At 37.9% G+C, this 14,754-nt stretch overlaps 1 protein-coding gene across 1 annotated transcript; it reads right to left on the bottom strand.

The window, feature by feature from the left end:
- Positions 1-10,088: 10,088 nt before the first annotated feature.
- On the bottom strand, positions 10,089-12,323 carry LOC145115728 (uncharacterized). Its single transcript, XM_079052081.1, has 2 exons — positions 12,171-12,323; positions 10,089-11,328 (listed from the first exon to the last, which is right to left on the bottom strand). Exon 2 carries the CDS (start codon positions 11,272-11,274, stop codon positions 10,189-10,191), a length of 1,086 nt encoding a protein of 361 aa, XP_078908207.1. The 5' UTR covers positions 11,275-11,328; positions 12,171-12,323; the 3' UTR covers positions 10,089-10,188.
- Between the last annotated feature and the right edge of the window lie 2,431 nt (positions 12,324-14,754).

Raw genomic sequence — 14,754 nt, 5'->3', positions numbered from 1 at the left:
TGAGAGGCCTCGATGTTGTTGCTGTTGATCTAGTTATCCAGCGGAGTATGGATAATGACCACAAACACTTTCTAGACAGTCCTGTGGAACGCTAGCAGGCTCATAACCTATAGGTGTTGTGAACGATGTGTTCACCGGTGTACTCTATCCCCCTCATGGTTGCCTTAGGACTTTTATTGCTGAGGAAACTCCTCGCGGTAAAGTCCATCCCGATGAAATTCCTAGATTAGGTCCCTTATAATAGATGTTGTTTTAGGGACGTAAAGTGAGGATAACGGGAATGGGTAATCGGGTTATTGTTGGTTGGTGAAATTAAATATAATTATTTATTGTGGGTTGAAAACTCTATATGCTCACCAGGATCCCAAGCCTGGCCCACTCAGTTTTGTTGTATTACAGGTAGTGGCGCGAGAGCATAAGTTGGATGACTTATCAAGATCTTTTGATATTAGACCAGTTGTTATATGTAACTGTTGTATCGTCTATCTTTTGTTGTTTATGCTTTTGGTTTGTTTATCGGAACATGACATCCCGAATATTGTTATATAATGAAAATGCATCTCTTGATGAAATGCTTTGATAAACTTTCTTTTATCATATTTTGTTTTGGGAACAAATTCCGCAACACTTTTAAATCAATGGATTTACTCTGAAACTATTTTAAAAGCATAAATTAAAACGGTCTTTTCTGGCTGTATTTTGGGGATGTCACAGTTGTTATCAGAGCATTAGTTTAAGCGAACTAGGAATTTGTAGGTTTTCTAGACTTAAACTTAGAATGCTAAGTGGAGATTGTGAGATGTGTGTCTGTTATATTATAGACACGAGCACTAGTATATTTTAGGAAGCTGCCTAAAATGCTTTTATGTGCTAAATGTTATATGTGCTAAATGTTATATGTTTCCATATATGATATTATTTGTTCGGATCTATGGTTTGTTGCCAACCGGATCTGGAAACCTTATGTGTTTAGGATTCTAAGCGTATGACGATGGTATTAGAACTAGCACGTAAACATTTCAGAGTGATAAGGATGATTTGATTATCTATCGTGATTGAGGATCTAAATTCACCTTAATTGGTGTGTAGATCAAAAATGGTAAGAACCAGAAGTGGCGTTGGAAACGCAGATGGAAACAGGAATCAACCACCAGTGATTGAGCAAGCACCTGTTGTAGCAGCAGCACCAGAACCAATCACAATGGCTGGGGTGCAAGCCATGATTCGGGCTATGTTAGTCGAACAAAGGGAAGAAATGCGACAGATGTTGCATGAAAATAGGGACGAACCTATCAGGCCCATTGAGCAACCCGAGCTGATTCCCGAGCAATCGGAGGAAGGAAACAATAGTCACGCTGTGAGTCAAGTTGGGACTCAAGAAGAACGAAGGAATGACCCGGAAAGGGGAAACAACAAGGATGGGCGAATGTACAAGAATTTCTTGGGCGCCAAGCCGCCAAGTCTTTCTGGAAGCCCAAAGTCTGTAGAGATTATGGACTGGATCTCCGAAATGGAGATGGTGTTTGAAAGTTGCGACTGTAGCAACAAACAGAAGACTGTCTTTGTAGTTAGACAACTGAAGACCGGAGTCTTGAGCTGGTGGAAGTTGTTGGCAGATACTATGCCACGAGGAGAAGCCCTGAAAATGTCATGGGAGTAGTTCTTGGAACAACTAAGGGTGCAATATTGTTCAGAGATAGATCTGATTGATCTGAACAATGAGTTCCAAAACTTGAAGAAGGGGAGAATGAGCATAGATGACTATGCTACTGCATTCACTGAGAAAATGAAGTTATTTCCGTACCTAGTGCCAACGGAACTCTCCAAGATTGAGAGTTCGCTAATGGACTGCCTGCCGACTTTGGCCCGACAGTCAAGATGGCAACCACTCTGAAGATAGTTGTTCGAGCAGCTAAGAATGTGGAGGCCCAGCAGAAGGAAAAGGGTCTGGAGAGATCAAAGGTTGGTGAGAAGAGGAAGATTGATGGGCCTTCAGGGTCCAACAAGAAAAATGAACTCTCGAAATCTGGTTCGAGAGGAGGAAGTGGAGGAGGCGAAACGAAATGGTGTGACAAATGCAAGAAGAAGCATCTTGGGAAATGTGGCGAGGAAGCCACATGCTTCAAATGTGGAAAGTCAGGGCACTATGCCAACGAATGCACCCTCACCAAGAAAGTCTGCTACGGGTGTGGTGAGGAGGGGCACATCTCGAGAGACTGTCCTAAAAAGAAGGAGGCAGCAAGACCCAATATTCCACCAAAGCCAAGGGCATTCCACATGATCCTCGACGAAGCAAAATAACGCGAGGAATCAGGAATAAGGATTTCATATCCAAAGATCAAATTATGAAGTAACTTATGGTGTAGCCTATTAGAGGCATAGTATAGGGTGAACTTGAACTTTTGTGTAATAGTTTCAAGAATTCATATAAACCCTGATTTTGTTATCAGATGTATTGAGTGAAACCTATCAGAAGATGTCGAAGGTGGTATCTTGCCTTTAGTTTATGTCTGGTAAAATAGCAGTACGTTTAAAGGAGTACGGTATGTCTGAAGTACACCTTCGATTGGCTGGGTGATGGAACGATTGGTGTAATTCTTGAAGTTGTCCCATAATCTGGAATTTCCATCACCAATCGAGTTAAAGTAGAATTGATGATTGAAGATACGCATGGAAGAAGTCCTAGTAGAGTCTAGGAAGATTTCTATGATTATTTGGACACATTCGTATGTGTTAAATTGTTTTGTGATTTTAGGACTTTGGGACTGCGAGACAATACTTGGTACGAGTATGAGTAGGTGTGAATAGTAGTAGAGATCTATACTACTGGAAGCACAGGACTCACGCTTGGATCAGGGAAAGTCACAAGGTTACCAAGAAGCTAGTGATTGGTCTCGTTTTATTCAAGTATGTCGTTACCATTGTTTCGGTAATGACTAATGAGATGATTGTTATTCCGACCCTAGTGGTCATATCAAATTGAGTCCGACTACGATGAGTTTGTTACGTGGTTCATGGAACCAAGTTCAATGTAGCATCTGACTTAAGCCGGAAGATTGAAATCAAAGCGATCATTGTATCGCGCTCGTTGTTAAAGAAGTTAGTAGCTAGAAATACTACATGTTAAAATGTGGTTATATCGCATTAGAATATGAAGGAAGGTATATTCCATTCTGTAATTTGACTCTAAGAGACTTGAGTCTAAGCGTTGCGTCATACGATGAGAGATCATTAGAGCATGACCCACCGGTCTGTTACAATAGATAAAGGAAAGTATTTATCCTAAGAAGAAGAAGGAGTACACAATAAGGACTTATTGTGTAACTTGAAAGTTATGATTGAAAGTCCAACATAGTAGGAAAAGCAGATGCGAGATTGAGCATTATCTGCAGTCAGGAAGCCCTAGAGTTAAATACTCATTCGAAGAAAAATAGAAGTTACCTAGGATGAAAAGATAACATATGGAATCATTATATAAGTCCTATTTTCGTTGATGATTCCGGGACGTAATCACCCTAAGGGGGAGATAATTGTAACGCTCGTAGATCCGGGCTAGTCAATTTAGAGACGATAAACATCAAAAATGACTTTTTTATTGAAGATTATTTAGAAGGATTAATCTTAACTAAGTTGTAGTATATGTTACAAGGATTCCGTACATATAAAGAACGCCGAAATCCGAGTTATAACAAAGAAGTGATGACCTGTCGAAGTTTCGCTACAGAACCGGTACGACACTGCGTGACGTAAATAGTGAATTTACGATAGAGCGATATTTAGCCTTAGTGATTTAAACAAAAGTCGTAGAATAAGTTAAACCGAGAGCGTGCATAATAAGAACGTCTAAATCTGACTGCGTATGAGGAAGTTATGATTTTTCGAAGTTTCGACTTAGCAGTATGCAGCCCAAATCTCGAAATAGAGATCGAGTGATATTTGGCCGAAACAATCTAAACGAGAATCGAAGATCTCGTTGATATTAGTCCAACGGTAAAAAGACAGACGAAAACGGATGTCCGATGAAGAAGATATGAATTTCTAACGGAGTTTTCCTGTCCCGGCCTACTAAAAATAATATAATAAAAATAAAATTCAAAATTAGCCGACGGAGTCTAAATGAAAGTTGTAGAGCTTAGTCTCACCTACGCGTGGATATAAATAACGTCGAAAACGGAGCTCGTATGAGGAAGATATGATTTTATGAAGTTTTTAAATAATTAAAATATATAAATAAAATTATTTATTCGGATAATACCCGAATCCGTGACTCAGCCGATCTGATCCACCCGGTACGCCCCGCGTACCAGGAGTACGCCCAGCGTACATGTCGACGAGGCGTTACGCCCCGCGTAAACTTTAATTACGCCCAGCGTAATCAGAGGTTCCAGCCCCTATAGAAGGAAGTCGAGGCTGCCGAGTTTCTTTGCTCATTTTCTTTCCTCCTCTCGCATTTTTACCTCGTTTTGCGTGCAAGAAATATCCCGAAGCCCCGGTATTATTCCCGAGAACCGAGGCAAGTTCCGAAGCCCCGAAGATCCCGAGAAGTGAAGTTTCCGAGCCGAAACTCTGCCCGCAAGAAGCCCGGTTTTCAAGAAAAAGATCCCGGTTTTATCGGAAAAGATTATTTTAAGAGACGAGGTGCTGTCCGATCATCGTTATCAAGTGAGTGTGTAGTTACTTTCTTCTAACACATAATTTGAAGTATTTGATACGAAATACGTGTTATGTGTATATGTTATATGTGTGAATGTATATTCACTTTCTTCTATCTCATAGATATGATTTATTCTCTATGAAATACGTGTTATGTGTATGTGTCTCATCTGTTGTTTGGAATATGTATTGAATGAGAATGCTATACAGGTTTTAAACTATGTATAAAAATATATATTTTTATCTACTAATATGTTGGGTAGAACATGGGTAGATAGTTGATGTGTGATAAACAGATGAGAGGCCTCGATGTTGTTGTTGTTGATCTAGTTATCCAGCGGAGTATGGATAATGACCACGGACACTTTCTAGACAGTCTTGTGGAACGCTAGCAGGCTCATAACCTGTAGGTGTTGTGAACGATGTGTTCACCGGTGTACTCTATCCCCCTCATGGTTTGCCTTAGGACTTTTATTGCTGAGGAAACCCCTCGCGGTAAAGTCCATTCCAATGAAATTCCTAGATTAGGTCCCTTATAATAGATGTTGTTTTAGGGACGTAAAGTGAGGATAACGGGAATGGGTAATCGGGTTATTGTTGGTTGGTGAAATTAAATATAATTATTTATTGTGGGTTGAAAACCCTATATGCTCACCAGGCTCCCAAGCCTGACCCACTCAGTTTTGTTGTATTACAGGTAGTGGCGCGAGAGCATAAGTTGGATGACTTATCAAGATCTTTTGATATTAGACCAATTGTTATATGTAACTGTTGTATGGTCTATCTTTTGTTGTTTATGATTTTGGTCTGTTTATCGGAACATGACATCCCGAATATTGTTATATAATGAAAATGAATCTCTTGATGAAATGCTTTGATAAACTTTATTTTATCATATTTTGTTTTGGGAACAAATTTTGCAACACTTTTAAATCAATGGATTTACTCTGAAACTATTTTAAAAGCATAAATTAAAACGGTCTTTTCTGGCCGTGATTTTGGGGATGTCACAGTTATGCAGTGGGAGGTCTCGATGTCTCCATCTGAGATCATGCGTTTTCTTGGGTTGACAGGTTACCATCAAAGATTCATCTAGGATTTCTCAGAGATTGATGTTCCTCTGATTCGCTTGACAAAGAAGAGTGTGTATTTTCACTAGGGGGCTGAGCAGCAGGCTACATTTGAGACTCTGAGGTAGAGGTTATATGAGGCCCCAGTATTGACTCTTCTAGAGGGTGTTGAGGATTTTGTGCTATTTTATGATGCTTCAATCATGGGTTTAGGGTGGTACTCATGCAGCGGGGTAGGGTCATTACGTATGCTTCCAGGCAGCTGAAGCCTCATGAGGTTAGGTATCCGACTCACGATTTGGAGTTGGGAGCTGTGGTATTTACCCTCAAGATTTGGTGACACTATCTCTATGGGGTCCGATGGACGATCTACACGGATCACAAGAGCCTAATATATCTTATGGATCAGCTGAATCTGAACATGAGGCAACATAGGTGGCTTGATGTAGTTAAGGATTATAACTATGAGATTCCATATCATCTAGGCAAGGCCGATGCGGTCGCCAATGCTTTGAGCTGCATGATGGTTGGTGCTCCCATTCGAGGATTATATTTGAGGATAACCACTCACCACTACTGGATTTGATTAGGGAGGCTCAGACCGAGGGAATTGTGAGGGAAAATTAGAAGAAGGAGAATATCATGGGCCAGATTGGAAAATTTGCTATTGATAGTCACGGGCTTATGACCCAGTGCGGATGGGTTTGGCTCCCAACTTCAGCTGGGGTCCGACATATATTGTTAGAGGAGGCACACAAGTCCAGGTTTTTGATTCACCATGGAGCCATGAAGATGTATCAATACTTGAGACTGAACTATTGGTGGCCATGCATGAAGCGAAAGATAACATGGTATGTGGATAGATTCTTGACCTACCAGATGGTAGAGGCAGAGCACCAGAGCGCGGCATAGCAAGTTGCAGCCTGTGGAGGTTCCCATGTGGAAATGGACCAGATCACTATGGATTTCATCACCAAATTGCCAAGGACAGCCAAGGGATTTGATGTTATATGGGTTATTGTTGACCGACTGACCAAGTGTCTGCATTTTCTTTCCATTCGAGAGAGTTTCTTCTGCCGAGAAGTTGGCTGATGAATATGTGTATGAGATTGTTGCTCGCCACGGTGTACCAGTTTCCATCATATCTGATCGTGATGTGAATTTCATTTCTCGGTTTTGACAGAGGTTTCATGAGGAGTTGGGTATGATATTTCACTTCAGCACTACTTATCATCCTCAGACTGATGGTCTGAGTGAGCGGTCTATTCAGACGCTCGAGGATATGTTGAGGACTTGTTTCATCGATTTCGGTGGGATTTGGGACTCCTTCCTCCCCATAGCTGAGTTTTCTTACAACAACAACTATCATTCCAACATTGGTGCACCGCCGTATGAGCTTCTTTATGGGAGGAAGTATTGTACTCCAGTTTATTGGAGAGAGGTCGGTCATAGGGTCATGGTAAGGATTGAGGTGGTTCTCCAGATGATAGAGCTTATTCAGAAGATCAGACAGAGGTTATAGACAGCACACAGCCGGCAAAAGAGTTACACTGATAGGCGTTGATCTGAGTTGGACTTTCAGGTTGGGGACATGGTTCTGTTGAAGGTATCTGAAAGGGTGTCATACGCTTCAGGAAGCGGGGCAAGTTGGGCCCCCAGTTTATCGGACCTTTTAAAGTGGTGGACAGGGTAGGAAAGGTGGCCTACCGGTTGGACCTACATGAGGACCTTAGTCGGAGCCATAACACCTTCCATGTGTCTCAGCTTTCGAAGTGCTTGATTGATGATACGTCAGTGGTTTCGTTAGACGACATTCAGGTCGATGAGCGCCTAAGTTATGTGGAGAGGCTGGTGGATATTCTCGATAGGAAGACGAAGACCTTGCGCAATAAAGTGGTACCTTAGTCAAGCTTCAGTGGCAACATAGGAAGGGCTTTGAGTGGACTTGGGAGTCCGAGTCGAAGATGCGCGAGCACTACCCAGATTTATTTGCAGTTGAAGATTTCCATGATGAAATCTAGTTCAAGTAGGGGAGAATTGTAACACCCAGTTCCAGGTAAACATTATTTCGTAATTATCAATCAATTTGAAGGATAAAACCGGTCATGACGTGAGCACTTGTGTGTCACGATGTGACGGTACCCGGATGAATGCGCATTTCCTTTTGTTGTCACGATGTGACCATTTTTGGTCATGATGTGACACCCCTTGCGTGCTAAAACCCTAATTTTGGGGATTGTCCCATATTTAAGGGAAGTGAGGGTTAGGGTTTGCACACCCTCAGCCTCCATCACCTCTTTTCATCCTCAAGAAACCCTAATCCTCCATTTTTGATCTTTGAGCTCCTTTTTGGTGATTTGAATCCTTGAAGAAAAAGATAATGCATTTTGGTGCATCATTTCAGCTAGCAAGCCACTCCCTCATCATCTTGAGCTGCATTAGGACTCTTATAAGTCCTCAAGTTCTTGCCTTATTAGCTCAATCATGCTAGATCTATGGTTTAGTTCACTTTTCTCATCTTTTGAGGGAGTTTAAGTGTTGGAAACTCATAAAGTTGGAAACTTTATGATCTCTTGTGACTCCCTTGTATCTATATGTCCCAGATCTAGAATATTAGTGAGATTTAGGGTCCATGCATGAGATTTGACCTCTTTTCCTTTCATTTTGACCTAGTTGGTGTATAAGACATGCATTGGATATGCATGTCTAAAAAACCACGATTTTTATGGTATTTTGAGAAGTAGAAAGCCTTTTAGAAAGTTTAGTTGCTTGGCTTGAAGGATTAAGCGCTTGAGGCATTAAGTTGTCCAAAGCGTTCTTCACGACATGACGAGTTAGTCGTCAGGACGTGACGAGGGGTTGTTTTGCGATTAATTTGTCTTCACTCTGCCACGACGGGACCAGAGGGTGGTCACGACATGGCGACCGGCTGTATGACTTTTGAGTGTTAGCTTTGACTTTGACCGTTGACTTTTTGACCAATTTTGACTTTAGGTCAAATTTACGGTTTTGGTTTGTATTTGAGATGTGGTCCTTGTTTGCTGTATAGGTGACCTGTAGTGTTGGTTTTTGGATCTGTGATCAGTGTTGTTTCTACTAGGCTGTAAAGTTAGTTTTATCACTATACTTTACACTACAATATGTGTCATTGTATATAGGATGTTGGTATAGTGTAGTGATCTTGGTATAGTGTAGTGATCTGTTACATTCGTAGATATGTATGATTAACTGTGTTGTTGGTTATTGTTATCTGTTTGTATATGTCGACATAATATGGTTGGGTTGAGACATGAAGGAAAGTTAAAAGGAAAGATTATTTTTTCTTCCTTCAGTTCATCTTCCTTTCTATGATTTATGATTCTTTCCATAAAAAAAATTCAAGAATTAATATCAATTTTTTGTTCCTTTCTTCTAAGTTCCATCAACTTCCTTTCTCTAGCTTCTCTCTTTAGTCTTTAAATGAGACTCGTTAGAGGTAACACATACAACCAAAGGGACCAAGATACAACTTTTAGTTAACAATATACTCCAACCTCCGACATCCCATCATGTATTTCACCACTACGGCCTTGACTTCAAACCTCCTAATCCCGTTCTAAAATTAAGTTAATAGACATGTTTGCAAATCTAATTTTCAACGCCAAGTTAAAGAAATAAAACACAAAGTAAAATTAAACTCTCGTCAAATGATGTACAAATCCGCAAAAATCAGTACCCAAAATGATTCCAAGAAGCTTGTGTTCTTCAATGGATGATGAATCTGTCTTTCTAATCTTCAAATGACGTGCTAGACATATGGTGTCGTGATGCTGCCCATGTTTCTCGTATATGATCCCCCCCCCCCCTCCTCTCTTGTCATCTCTCTTTCTCTTTTTCATCATAAAACCCCAAAAGAAGTACTTCTTTTCTTTTTCTAAATTTGTGCAATCAAAAAGGATCGCCTAGTGTTGTCAATTCTTGTGTTTGTAATGCATGTCCCTTTCCCCATCACTTTTCTTTCTTATATTCAGCAATTTAGCCAAGAGTAGAACCTCACATAGCCAAGCGTACAGCCTTATATCCTGCTTTTTAATTGAATGAAATTGCCTTTTTCTTGCATGTGTGTAACATGTACGTGTCATAGAGGGGTATATAGCCACTTTCTGCACTAAGAAAGGATAAAGCATTGGGAGACTTTCTTCTTTCACTTCCTTTATTACACAATATTGATTGATGGATGTTGTGGATGAAGTCTATGGATGCATGTGAGTAAAAGAACGAATTGAATCGTTTAATCACATGCATGAGTGCATGGGCTACACTTTTATTAAAATCACGACACACGAGATTTTCTTTTCCATGAAATATAAAAGAAGTAGCATCAAGAAATCAAAAAGATTAACTAATTAACTCATAACTTCATATATATAACAATACTTAATCTCCATACTTAAAGATTAATTATATTTCAACAAGAAAGATTCAATCAATCAGGTGAACGTAAACAACCTCCAGGAAGAAGAAACCGAAACTTTTCTGCATTTTCAATCAAATAACTTGGAAGATGAACAGCAGAAACTGAACGAGGAATCGACCCCATCTTCCCAATCAAGTTCTTAAAACTATATTCTTCAGGCAACATCCCATAAAGATCATCTCCATTACAAATCTTTTCCTGAATCTTTTCATGATCCAAATGTTCTTTACTCTTCACACGATCTGCATGACTATACGCCTTCATCTTCTCCACAAACTCACTCAAATACTTGAAACAAAAACTACAATGCCACCCAGTATCCGAAAGCACAAGATCCGTTTGTCTTGAATGCATATATCTCGTACGATGTTCATTAAACACATGACTTGTCGCCTTCCATGTGGGGTCAGTTGGAAACTCGAAAGAATACAAATACTTTCTCATATCAAGATGCATTACAGGTGGCAACCCATCACACCATTGAAGCAACTTCACAGTATTCGCACTTGGTATCTCATCAGTATCCGCTACAATCAATAAATCGCCATTAGAGATACCTGAACTTGCAATCAACCCGTTCATGGAAACCCGATGATGTGCTTCAACTGAAAACGGATTTACGGTTTTACCCATGGACGCTAATTTCCCAGGGAGGAAACCGTATACGATTTTATCTTCAACGAAAGAGAAACGTTCGCGATTTGAAGCAAAAGTGAGATCTTTTGGGATACCTGTGAAGGTTGTGTTTGATTCAAGGATTATGAATTTGGTGACGTATGGATTAAGTTCACCCCATCTGACTTCTAGTAAGTCTAGTTCGTTGCTGAAGATGATGGCGTCAAAGACTTTACGAGGGTGAGAACGTAAGGTCCATCCATGGAGGCGGCAGAGGGTGGCCATGGAAGCGTTTTCTGCGTAGTAGTGTGGGATGTAGGTGAATGGGCGTGGTGGGGTGTCCCATAGTGGGCGTAAAAAGTAGGTGATTTTTTCGTAGTGGTTGAAGATAATGGTGAAAGAAATTGGGAGGAGGATTAAGATTATTAAGCATTTGTATCCGGGAAGATGTCGTTTAGAGACTGTAATGGTTGGGGGCATGATGATCAGAATTATAATTAGCAGAAATTAATCTTTGGATCTTGCTTCCATGATCTGTATAAAAAGTAGATTATATGTTAGGAGATTGATGAATTTATATATGCTGTATTTGAGTTTCTGAATACAATAATCAGAAACTATTTTTTTTAAATAGAAGACTCTCAACAAGAATTGTGTTTTTTCCCTTGGTTTGCTTGAGAAAAGTAGTACAGAAGCTGCTTTGGGATTGCTGAAAGAAAGTGGATGTCGATTAAAAAATAAAACCCTAGTTAATTCTCAAGTATATCAAGATCTAAACTTTGGGATAAACAAATGTATTAATTTAATTGAAGAATAACAAACCCTAAATTACATAGGTATTTTCACAGTTTTAGCATTTCAATCCAAGATTCGAAAAAGGGACTAGTGAAATTCGTATCGAGTGTTTTTAATCGAATGTGGTTTCTAAAATTCATCATGCTAATTGAAAAACTTCAAGAAATTAGCATGGGTGTTTCATGAACAGGAACATCAACCTCTAAACATGCAAGAAAAACTCAACTCAAATCTCGTGATTATGAACATCTGGAAGAATGATGGTTTAAAGCTCAGTGACGCATGAACACAAACACCTGGTATATGGTGTCGGCTTGGATTATCGAAGATGAAAAATTAAAGCTTTATGAACACAGATAATTAACAACACTTTCGAGCATCAAAAACCAGAAACGAACATACTCATCATGAATCGGTATATATAATTAGTCACAACTAATAAAAATCGAATAAAAACTTACCCAAATTAAATCACTGAAACCAAGGATGAAAAAAAATCGAACAATGTTCCTATGTATGGTGTATAAAACACCAAATTGGGATGTAATGCATGTAAAGAATTAAGAATTGATAGAACATACCTCAATCAGACGCGTTATGATCAAAAACCCAAATTCGAAATTACACCATTTGCTTAAATCTATTACATCGACATTGAAGGCTATGATCGAGCGTTCATTGAAGATAGATATATAGAGAGAGGGGTGAAGCGGGAGTGAATTCGTCTCGGGAAAATGTTTATCTAAGACGAGAGCAAATAGTAGAGAAACTGACAAACTAATAGCGAACAGCCACGTTAACCGAGTATTGGAAATCTGCTCAACAGTGAGCTGGTGACCGTGTACATTCCGTTGGGCCGTATACATAAAATATACTCCATATGTAAAAAAAATATCGCAAATTTTTTCAAAAAATATTCATTGTATTTATAATAATTTATCATTATTTTATTATTTCTTCGGTCATTTATATTTATAAAAAAGTTTCAGGAATATCTTTTGTATTGAAAAATAAAAATAAAACAACAAATATTTAATAAAATCGATTATCATGTTTTTACAAAAAAATTAAAACATCAAATATTCAACCGAATAAAATTGGTTAGCATGGTTTTGGTTTTAATTTTTCTTTTTTACAAACTCACGTTGACAAAACAAATTGAGGAGTTTTTTTTTTTTTTTTTTTTTTTTTTTTTTTTTTTTTTTTTTGACAAAATAGTGTTATATATATATATATATATATATATATATATATATATATATATATATATATATATATATATATATATATGCCTAGGTTATTCTATTCAAACTAAGTATTGTGTTATTGTATGCATAATTGTGAGTCAATCATTTTATTTAATTTTGGAAAGTGAATAATGCATATTATTAAATTAAATATAATTAAAAAATACCAACTAATTTCATTCTAAGGGTATTTTAGTCAATTAACATAAATTTAAAAAAGGAAAATTACATATTTTAAGGAAAATAGATTCTATTAATTTTAAAAATCTGATTGTAAGGATGATAATTATCCTAATTCGAAAATTCTGACGTAATATGTTTATCAATATATTGAAAAATAACAAATATGATTGAATCATACAAGAATTACACATTCTGACATAATATATATTTTGATTTAATGAACTTCTTGAAGAATAACAAAATTTTGGATACAAGTTAAAAAAAATTTCATTACATTCTTTGAAAAGAAAAAAAAATTATATACTATTCTATACGAATGTTGCACTTATTAATAACACAAAAAAACACAATATATGAATCATTCTACCAGAATATACTATTACATATAAATTTTTTTCATTATATTGTATATTATTCTGGTAGAATAATCCATTCTTTTTGGAAGATTGGTGGTCATTGTTCATCTTCATCCCATACAATGTTCATCTTCAAGATTCTATTCTCACAGAATCAGAATTCAAGATTCCATTCCAGTAGAATGTTGTAAGTTTCATATGTATCATGTTTTGCTTTGATATCTCTCGTTTCGTACCTACAAAAAATAATGATATTCAACACTTGATCATTATTAACCAACAATATAAGATAAAATTCAAGCATAAAATTCAAGCAAACCAAAATAAAGTCACACAAAAACCATTAAAGAGAAATGGATTCGTGATTCCATTCCAACATAATTAGAATTCATGATTCCATTCCAACATAATTTGATTCGCGATTTCATACAATTCGTGAACAAATGCCAACATAATTAGAGGAACTGTTTGTCTTTCTGTTTGGATGGAAATAGAGGAACTGTTTCATTCAAGCATTTCAGCGAACAGTTGGTGGGCAGAATCTAAATATACATAAGCATGTATCTCAAATAATAGGTACACGTACACAGAGTTAAAACAAATTACAGCAAGATGCTTGTAACACGAAGTGGTTTTGAAAGATTTTATTGATGTTTGATGACTATCTAAACATCAGGGTTAGTTGGGTTTATCGAGACATTTTTTTACCTGTCGTTGATCGGGACTGCCGAAACAAGGGGGAAACACCGGGATTGTCGAGCAAACACCACCGATACCCCCATTTGATTCCTTATTCTAACCGGGAACTTTTCTGACTTCTTCATCTAACCCTCCCTGCTTCGCACTTCAAAGCCACAGAGGACGAAAGCAGCCCCGCTGCTTCGACCCACGTCCTTCTTCGATCTAGACGACCATCAGAGCACGTCATTCGGGTGCGATGGGTCTGCAATCGTCGGTCTATAGTTGCGATCAACAGTGGCTACGTGGTTGGAGAACTGGAATGGTTTAACGAGGGGATCAGCAGTCTGTTGCTCAACTTAGGGTTTTCAGAAATTGGTTTTTATATAAAGAGGGGAACGAGATTTAATAAAAGTCAATACCATGATTATAGGGATTATTTTTGGAAGTTATTGAACAAATTACTAAATTACCCTTATTTATTTATTTAATTATTTAATTTTTTATTTAATTTTGATTGGCCCACATTTATGTATACAATAACACAATAATTAGTTTAAACAAATGAACATAGCTCTCTCTCTCTCTATATATATATATATATATATATATAGAGAGAGAGAGAGAGAGAGAGAAAAATTAAATATCCTCCTACATTTTCTTCTTACTTATCTTCGTACCCATATGAAATTGTGACAAGT

The sequence above is a fragment of the Lactuca virosa genome, chromosome 5 (genome assembly GCF_052849685.1).
Source record: "Lactuca virosa cultivar CGN04683 chromosome 5, Lactuca_virosa_CGN04683_v6, whole genome shotgun sequence".
In the NCBI taxonomy this organism is placed as follows: Eukaryota; Viridiplantae; Streptophyta; class Magnoliopsida; order Asterales; family Asteraceae; genus Lactuca; species Lactuca virosa.
This window is presented reverse-complemented; position numbering and strand designations above follow the sequence as displayed.

What these genes read in the sequence shown, in the direction of transcription:
- LOC145115728 (XM_079052081.1), bottom strand. Translation starts at nt 11,274, where the DNA reads ATGCCCCCAACCATTACAGTCTCTAAACGACATCTTCCCGGATACAAA.